Source organism: Microtus ochrogaster, chromosome 1 (assembly GCF_000317375.1).
Source record: "Microtus ochrogaster isolate Prairie Vole_2 chromosome 1, MicOch1.0, whole genome shotgun sequence".
NCBI classification, from domain to species: Eukaryota; Metazoa; Chordata; class Mammalia; order Rodentia; family Cricetidae; genus Microtus; species Microtus ochrogaster.
In genome coordinates this window covers 35,912,966-35,922,967 of record NC_022009.1, presented here as the reverse complement: position 1 = coordinate 35,922,967, position 10,002 = coordinate 35,912,966, and the positions used below count along the sequence as shown (strand labels likewise).

At 44.7% G+C, this 10,002-nt stretch overlaps 1 protein-coding gene across 1 annotated transcript in view; it reads right to left on the bottom strand.

Moving 5' to 3' along the window:
- The window catches only part of Tdp1 (tyrosyl-DNA phosphodiesterase 1), a 70,722-nt gene that overhangs the window by 30,866 nt on the left and 29,854 nt on the right, over positions 1–10,002 (bottom strand). Inside the window, exon 12 of the mRNA XM_026778646.1 lies at positions 8,697–8,829. Coding sequence (XP_026634447.1) covers positions 8,697–8,829 — 133 coding nt within the window. The remainder of the gene's footprint in view (positions 1–8,696; positions 8,830–10,002) is intronic.

The following is a 10,002-nucleotide window of genomic DNA, read 5'->3' as shown; positions in this document are numbered from 1 at the left end:
TTTTTTTTTTTTTTTTTTTTTTTTTTTTTGAGACAGGGTTTCTCTGCGTAGCCTTGTCTTGGAACTCACTCTGTAGACCAGGCTGGACTCGATTCCGAGATCTGCTTGCCTCTCCCTCCTGGATGCTTGCATTAAAGGCATTCAGGAAGTGCTCACCTTCAATTGGGATAATTCTCATCAACTATCCAATCAGCCTCAGATTGTTTTTTTTAAAAATGTAATCTACAGACAAGTCTTTAAAAAAGAGAAGTATTTGTATGTGTGAGCATGTGCACATACACACTCATGTGTATGCCAAGCGTGTGCAAAAGTCCAAGGGAGGCTCAGTGGTGGTGGTACACCTTTAATCCCAGCACTCCAGAGGCAGAGACAGGTGGATCTCTGTGAGTTCAAAGTCAGCCTGGCCTATAGAGTAAGTTCCAGGGCAGGCATGAAAGCTACAGAGAAACCCTGTCTTAGAAAAAAAATAATAAAAGAAAAAAAGAAAGAAACCCATGGGAGGCCAGACGAGGGTGTTGGGTTCCCTGGAACTGGAGCTCTTGGTAACTGGGAGCCACTTGAGTAGGCTGGAAACTGAGCTCTGGTACTCTGCAAGGGCAACAAGCAGTTTTTACCACTGAGCTCTCTCCAGCCCCCACAGATGAGCCTCTTAGCCACATACTGTGTGTTAGTGTGTGATATATACAAACCAGATAAAGGTTTTAGACACTGATTCCATGAATCGAGAGAGCCTAACTGATTAGTGTTAAATACATCATGTGGCTTAACGGGGCAAGAGTCTCATATTCTATCATTAGCTTCAGAACATTCCATTAAATCAGATGAAAAAACCCACATTATAAATGGGTTTTTTCAAACTTTAAATGACAAGGCTAGTAAACGACACTCCGAGTTGGGGCTCGGATCTTGTTTCGGGTTATCCCTTCAAATAATACGGTGAGTTAGCATCCCATCCCAAGGGCACTGGGCTTGGACAGGATCTTGGAGTTGTTAAAGCTACTAAACACTTGTGCCAACCAATGGTGATGGTTTCAAGCTGAAGAATGTAGTGGCTAGGGCGCAGAAACAGGAATGCAGGGCAATCTACGTACTGCCCACCCCCTTTCTTTTTTTTTTTTTTACTGTGTACGTATATTACCAACTTGAAAAAGGACAGTTTTTAAAGGGTTCTTGTTCAACACTGGCATTTCAGTGAAAGACTCCAGCTTAGCTGCTGTAATGCCATTTTGTAAAGCCATCGCACAAACAAATGTAAGTTCAAGGTAAAGTCAGTACTCCTAGGCAGTCAAACAGGATATCTGTGGTCAGACACCAGGCCTAGGAAGGGAACGAACAGTTCTGGGAAAAACTACATGTACCCTAGATAGGGCCAAGTCTGCTATTATTATCAGACCTTCATGTCTCTGGGGAATTTGTCGACTAAATGAACCCATTGCCTCATTCGAACTGACCAATGAGATCCCTGTAACCATGCATTGCTTCTGTATGCCTGCTTTTGCCACCCTTTTCCTATAGAAAGACCTTCTCCCAGCCTGCAGGCGCGCAAGTCCTCCGAAAGGACTTGGCCGCCCACAGGTACCTGTGCCCACCCAATAAACCTCTTGCTAATTGCAGCCAGTGGTCTCGACTGTTCCTTGGGTTAGGGGTCTCCTCCTGAGGGAAGGACCACTCTGAGGGTCTTTCATCAGTAAACAGAGACATCATGCATGAGAGGGGCCCATAATAATACACCAGAGCCCTCAAACCCACATTGTCTAATGCTAGTATAATCATGAAAGTTGACAGTGATGCTGGTGTAAATGAACCCAATATATTGCCAGCTATATAGTTTCTAGTACACAATGATATACTGAGGATAATAACTGACAACAGTAACAAGTGACACACATACACACACACAATACTATACTATACAGTTTACCCATGGAGCATACTGCTCTTTAAAAACAGGAATATGCTGTGTTAAGTAAGCCACAGTAGCCTGGGCATGGTGGTACATGCTCTTACTCCTAGCTATTCAAAGGTTGAGATGAGAACACTGAAAAGTCAAGTCCAGCTTGGATAACTTAGTGAGGCCCTAGCTCAAACTAAAATACATTTTTAAAAAGGAGCCAGGGAGATGATTTAGCAGTAAGGAGCACTGGCTGTTTCCAGAGAACCCTGGCTGGAATTAGTATCCGCAGGGCAACTCACAATCCTCTAATTCCAGTTCCGGGAAATCGGAAATCTGATGCCCTCATCTGGTCTACAGAGGTACTACATGCATGTGGCACACAAACTTACATCTAGGCATAAAATAATTTACATAAAATAATATATTTTAAAGGGAAGGGAATGTGTAGCTTGATTTTAAAACCCTTTGTTTTATAGAAAACAAAATCCTCAAGGCCAAGAAGTCAATGTCCTCACAGGTGGTTGGGAGCTAACTCGTAATAAGAATAGGCAGTAAATACCACGCACAAAGCACACCTCTAAGGGGATAGATTTTTGTGTATTAGAAACTCAGATCTTTTTAGTTCCTGTTAATCTTTTATAAGACTATCATTTTTTATCAATTCTATACACCTCAATAAATACTCTGAATCATGCTCTGTTGAGAAACACACCATTTTTGTATAAGCTCAAGTTGAGTACATTAAAACCCTATCTTATTCTAAAGTCCTGAACAAAATCCTTCCCCTCCCCCCCAAAAAAAACAAAAGTTTTAGTTTTAATTGTGTGTGCGTGGTGGGAGTGAGTTATGGGCACTTTAAGTGCAATTACCCATAGAGTCCAGAGGAGGGCATTTGATTCCCTGAAGCTAGAGTTACAGGTGGTTATGAGCCACCCAATGTGGATGCTGAGAACCAGACTTGGGTCTTCTGCCAAGAGCTACATGTGTCAGCCACCAAGTCATCTCTGCAGCCTCGAATAAACCTTCTAGAAGTAAAAAAGGATAAGATTCACTGTCGCTGTGCTGTGGAACAATCTTTGTACACTGTAAATATGTATTACTTTCACTGGTTAATAAGGAGCTGGGCAGGAAGAGACTGGGTGGGAGAGCCAGAGTAGGAGGATGTTGGGAGGAAGAGCGGAGTCTGAGAAGTCGCCAGCCAGACTCAGACTCAGACTCAATATGGAAGGTACATAGATGAGGTAAGCAAGCCTCGGGGCAGCACATGGATGAACAGAAATAGGTTAATTTAAGTTATAAGAGCTAGCTAAAAACAAGCCTGAGCCATTGGATGAGCATTTATGGTAAATACTAGGTCTGTGGTTATCTGGGAACTGGCTGGCGGGACAGAGAGATCTGCCTACAGGCCCATGACCAATAAAGGCTCAGGAACTCTAGATTTCCCTGGCAATTCTGCCCCTAAGACAGAAAAAGACTCAGCAGCACCGACCTAGGTCCACACCATGCTATACGCAGTGGCTCAGAATGTGGGTGATGGAGCCCACTGCTTGGCCTTCTGTGTGCCCTGCTTAACTGTCAGGCTGTAAGGGATACAAACTAACTTAAATAAACTAGCAACGCAAGCTGACTTGTGAGAAAAGCCTTTTCTTGATTCATTTAATCTGACAGCAAAGCTTGATCTTCTTACTCACTGAGCAGCAAACACTGAAGGGCCTCCGGCCAGTGTGAGCACAGTGAGCATGGCTCTGGCAGGCCTTGTCCTTCTCCTCCACTCCCTCTGCCTTGCTAAAACCATTAGAGGGCATTCCTGAAGCTAGCCACCAAGGTCTGTTTCCTTATTGGCTACTTCTTCCTCCTGAGGCTGACTACCAAAGTCCAGCAATCAGAAGTCCCCTTTGATTCTCCTAATTAACATGCCCAATCAGAATTAAACACCTCATCCCAACATGCGGTTTCCCCCTCTACCTTCATAAACAGCCATTTGTCTATGTGCCATGTCTGTCTCCCCTCTATCCAGAGGGAGTACTTTACACCTCTGGGACAAATAACCCTTCTCCCCTTTCCTTGTCCCTTCCCCTTCTCCCTTGTTCCCTATCTCCTTCACCACCACATCCTAGCCTGTTCTAACACAGAACTCTCCGTTTCCTCCTCTTAAAAATGACACCTGCAAGGTCATTTGCTGTTGTTTTCTGCCTGAGTCAGAAAGAACCATTTTAACTTTTCCTCCTGCATAACAAAGGATCTCTCTGTGAAAAAGGGTGTTCGGGTGGGATCTGTATCTGATCTGGAGTCCTGAAGGAAGCCTACATAGTTGGGGGGGGGGAGTCTCCTTCAAAAGTTGCCACTTCCAAAAAACAATTCCCATGGGACACTGGGCCAGACACCATCAGGGCAATTAAGGGACCGCACGTGAACTATGATCTTCCTGAGCTTCATATGAAGGTCAGCGCATATAAATCACGGTTCTGCTTTGCCTTTCTCTGTTGTACTCATCCCCATTTGACTGTGTGCACAACCTGCTTGCTTTTATGTAACCCCCACCACCAGAACCAGGCCAATGGTTGTTTATCACTATATTCCCAGCACTTAGCAAAGTGCTGGTATTTAGTAAGTGCTCAATATAGCAACAGATACACGGAATAACTGCTAAGAATGATGTCCAGATGAATGGATAATTAGTCCTTTTAATGTAGAAGGAAGATTATTACACATGGCCAGTGGCCCTTCAACCAGAACAGATGGTTTACTTGGCAATGGAACATATTAAAAACCTCACCTCTAGCTTGATACTGGGTCTTGCCTTAATGCCCAGGCTGGCTTTGATCTCAGTGATCGTCCTGCTTCAGGCCCAGAGGACTGAATTAAAAGTATGTGTCAGTGTGCCTGGCAGTGAGAAGTCCTCTTGATGTGTATTTCCTGGGTGTTCCTCAGAACCAGGCAGCAGCCTGCTCTGTTTGCTCCCAGAAAAGTCACGAAGACTTACAGTATCAGTGATGAGCATGAGGGGAAACTAAGAAACCAAACTAAAACCTTGCCCAAAATAACTACAATAAAAACCTCAAACCTCTGTGGAGAACAGTCCAGCTTGGAGGCCTCACCACAATAAGCATGAAATTTGGCCATTTCTGTGTGCGCTCAGGGTGAGCCCAGGACCTCATGTGTGCTCTACAAGAACTTTTCCAGTGAGCCAAGCCAGTGATCAAATTCGCCATCCTCCTGCGGCTGTCTCCTCATTTCTGCAGTGTCTACACTGATGTCAACAACAAACCCCATCTACCTCCCAGCCATATTCCAGGGGTCACTGCGGAAGCTTTGCTCCTCTTCTACTGTACATCAAGTCTAGAAAGATCTTCCGTCATTACCACCTCAACTCTGCCTTCATTAAGAAATAAGAAATCTGTACTGAGCATCTTCTGCATGCCAGGCTCCCTGCCAGGTGCTGGGCTATGCTGAACAAGAGAGATACGGGCTTGGTCTCAGAGTCTACAGGGAGAGCCAGTAATCCCATAAACAATTGTACAGGCCTAGGAGACTACAGACTCCAACCGGCTGAGGAAGCCATGCTTAAGCCAAGCACCGAATGACTGCAAGTTCAGGCTCTACTAGGGAATCAGAATATCCCTGTGCACAAGAGTCAGGAAAACATCCCAGAATCAAACACACACGAGACACAGCTGGTTTCATCAACCTTTCATTTAACTGTAAATTCCAAGGAGCAAGAAGCTCAGCTTTCCTCCATTCCCCCTGCACCATGCAGGCAATGCGTGTTTGCTGAGTGGCGGGGGGAGTTGCCTCAACTCTACACACAGCCTTACTTCTTGTCTAGGTGGGGCCTATGCCATCTCACAAAACTCTGAGATGACCACAAGAGACCAGTGAGGCTGCTTAGCGGAGGTCAGTTCTCTCTCCTGCCCCTTCCCTCACACACCTGCAGAGCGGAAACACAGTTGTTCCTTCCGTGCTGGCTAGGGCTTGCCATTTTGATAGCGACCACCCAGGTGACCAAGGGGCTGGACCAGGGATCTGAGTTACTCCAGTTCTGGCCATCATCGTGAATTTACAGACTGAGTGGCTACTGTAGAGGGGGATTACCAGTCTGACGAACAGCAGCTGCTGGCTTACATGCTTACAGTGAGATATTTATTGTAAGCACTGTTACCTACAGCCATGGCTGCTGCTCACTCTGGCTCCCTTAGGGAAGTGTCCTCTGATGAGTTGCCGGTGGCAAGTGCTTGCAGAACTTGTCTCTTCACCAGACGGCCTGTGTACTCCTGTGCCTTGCCTTTGTGTTTCAGGAAATGTGTCTGGCGAGGCTCAGTCACTCACAGATTCTAAGAGGTGGAGCTAAAGTCTGGGCTTGGTTCTGCTTAGCTCTACACTGTGTGTATCCGACCACTTCAAGTTGCTCCCTTGACGGAGGTCTTGAAGTATGGTCTACAGAGTCTTCCCCATCCTGGGGAGCTTGTTCTTCCCCACCAACAACACGGGCCCTGTGGCTGCCAACCTCTGCTGCCCACGTTTCTCCCTCCCACTCTCCGTGCAGCGGCCTGATCTAGCTTTCAACACACTTAGCAGATGATGCCACTGCCATTCAGGGCCCCTGTCATCTGGATCAGCTCTGGAAGAGCTCAACCTTCCACACTTTCCCCAGCTCGAGAGCTGTTTTTAAGCTGCACTTTGCCCAGTGTGCTCTTCCCTTGGGCTGCAGCATTCTCCTTCATCAGCGTCAGCTTAAACATTGCCTCCCTGGGCCAGCTTCTCTGATCCCTTAAGTCACGCTCCAAACATCTCTGCATTTGCTATAGGCCTGATCTGATCGATCTCTCTCTCATAGACTACTGGCCTTGCCTACCCTATTATATCTTAAATGAAAACTCATACTAGAGTAAGTACTTTGTTTTTTGCCTTCCCTGAAATCTGATGATCATGAGATCTTGATGGGCACATGATTCATCCTCTCCACAAGCAGGTAGTGGAAATATAGAAAGAACAGGGCATTACTTAGTGCCTTTTATGAACAACAAGGACCATGCTTTATTTGACTATTAACCAAAGCCACTCACATAGATCCTACGAGCAGAGCTCACTAGACTTCCTGAATGCAGAAATGATGTGGAGTGTCTTACCACCAACTGGAATACATGCCGAGCAGGGCTTGATCGCCCCCTTTAATCCCAGCATCCAGGAGAGAGAGGTAGGTGAATCTCTGTGAGTTTGAGTCCGATCTGGTTTACATAGCTAGTTACAGGTCAGCCAGAGGTACACAGTGAGATCTTGTCTAGCACTGCTCACACATGCAAGCACACACACACACACGTACTCACACACGCACATGAGCACTGAGCCAGGCCTGGTGGCTCATGCATGAAATCCCAGCACTAGGGAGGATGAAGCAGGAGGATTACCATGGGTTTAAGGTGAGCCTGAGCTACATTATGAGAACTTTTTCCATAAAATAACCACATAAAAGAAAAGAAACACATGTATACTGTGAAATATTAAAGAGGACGACTTGGCCTCTCCACAGACCTAGGAGTTACTGAAGGTGGGGATACCCTTATAAGGGTAGAAAGCTGCTTAATGATGGCCAGCTATTAGGAGGGAGATCAGACATTCTTTAATGAAAAACAATCTAATGTGTGTGAGCATTCCGCCTGCATGCATGTCTGCTCACTGTGCACAGCCACTGCCACCACACACTGCGGACATGTTCTATTCCAGGTACCCGGTTCTGACACCTCATTTGCTGCTCACAGTGGTCCCACTGTAGCCATTACCTCTTCCCTTTTACAGACTGGGAAACAAACACAGATTAAATAAATTGCCCAAGTTTATATAGCTACCAAATGACAGAAAAGCATCCTGAATGTTTATTTTTAGAGCTCAAAAGTATGTTTCCCCATTATGCTCTGAGGCTGCGAAAGCCTTTAGGATGCCCCTCTGTCATCGTGTTTATCAACCATCTCTTTGAGTCAGTATTTCTTACCTGAGCCAGGCACAAATGTTAGCCACAAAAAGTGACAACGTTTATTTGTTTAGGAGTATGTCCTTGGTACCATTTCAGTCTTCCCATCAATCCCACTCAGTGACAGTGTAATTAGTTGTGATTGGCATCAATTAGGTTACTGAATCCCAGAGATGCCCAGTGCTTGGGTTCTGACTAGGAGCGAGGCACTAATGTTCTAGTCACAGCTCTGTTTTCCAAAGGGCAAAGCAATTTATCTTTTTTTTAAAAAAAAAGAAACAAAAATGTCAGTGAGTAGGGAGTTCCTTTTAGGGGTGATTAAAATATTCTAAAATTAGATTATGGTGATGGTTGTACAATTCTGTGAACATGTTAGACTGTTAAATTGTAGACTTTAATGCACAGATTTTATGGTATATGAATTCTATCATAATAAAGATGTTTTTCAAATGGCACATGAGAGATTTGATTGCTCAAGTTTTAATTACCTAAAGAGAACACTAATAGAAGAAAAATAGAATCATTTTAACATTTTGGTTTTTTTCTGTATTTACCCTAAATGTCAGTTTGCTTAATCACTATTATTATTATTATTATTACAGCATATAAAAGGAAGTCAATCCGAAGTTTATGCAAATCTTATAGACATCCAGATAGACGTGTAAAACCAGGCGACAGTCACACATTCAATAAGACATTAGTCACAGGCCTCCTTTAAGGTTCAGTGACAGAAGCAGCTGAGAACGAACGACACTTCACAGAACACTTTCCAGGACTCCACTCAATTTCAGAGCAGAAGTTACAAGACCTCCCATGAGACATTTAAGGTCCCTTTACCTTGTAACAAGAAACCAAGCCAGTTTACTGAAGTCTGATGAAGGCCTCATGTACGTCTTAATATGTGGCATGGCGTTGCTCCGGCCAGATGTCTCTGCTGACCACTTGCTAGTGACAGGAGAGATGTAAACCACTATTAGAAAATAATTCAAGACAGACAAAATTCTTATATACTAGCGAGCTACACAAAAAGCAACATCCTATCTAAGGAGACAGTAGGAGCATGGTCCATGACTTGTGGTGGCTGATGGAACTGTTTAGATGACAGAAGAACATATAATCATTCTGAAAAGTAAGGATGTCAAAAAAGGAAATTTAGCATGAGTCACAAAAGCATGAAACCCCCGGACATGGAGTTTCTTGTCCTTTTACGTGCTAACTAGCACACATGCATGCATGCACACGTGTGTAGACACGCGTGTGCATGTGCACTACACTGGTTTCACTGTGCTTTTCTGCACATGTGCACACAGGTCTCTGGCTGTGAGTTCTTGGCAGCAGGAAGCCTATAGTGCCCTGTAAGGCAAACTACTGAGTAGTGGCTCCCACAGAGGCTACCCAAAGGAACAAAGTGAGTGAAATACAATATATCACAGGGGAAGAGCTAAAAAGGCGGGAGGATCACTCACAAATGCTTCAGTTTGGCTTTGAGTATAACTCCCACGCTTCCAACATTTGAGGACTAAGGTTCCAAGGCATCATGGCCTTCGTCAAGAGGCCGTGATTCTGGCTTGGAAGAGGATAATCCCTCAAGCTAACAGGCAGTTTGCCAGCATAGAATCAGGACTATGAGGGCCCCCATTTTTTTCATCAGAGGGAACCTAGGAGTTTGAAACTGAAAGGAGCACACTATAGCCTGCTCTGGAAGGACAACTCTCCAATTGGAGAGAACATGACAGAAATGAAGCTGGTCAATAGGAATGTCAGCAGAAAGCTATGGAAATGGACTCCCACCCCCATTTCTGGCTGCCCAGCAGCAAAAGCCCCTACTAAAGTGAATAAGACATTGGGTTTGGTCTAGAACATTCGGGCAGGCAAGTGCTGTAGCTGGAAGAGGAGAAGGACAAGCCTTTTCTTCCCTTCCCATCCAGCACCTATTTCACCAAACACCTACATATATAGTTGAGATGGTTATACTTCACGCTTCAGCAAAGTGAACGAGACGCTGCTTATGTAAACCATAAACTACAGGATCTCTTATTTATCTTTTTCTTTGCCTGCCAATATTTAAATAGAAACCTCACAGAGATATAAATTTTACCCTGGTATTAAAAACCTATTCCAAAAGTTTTCAAAACCTTGTTTT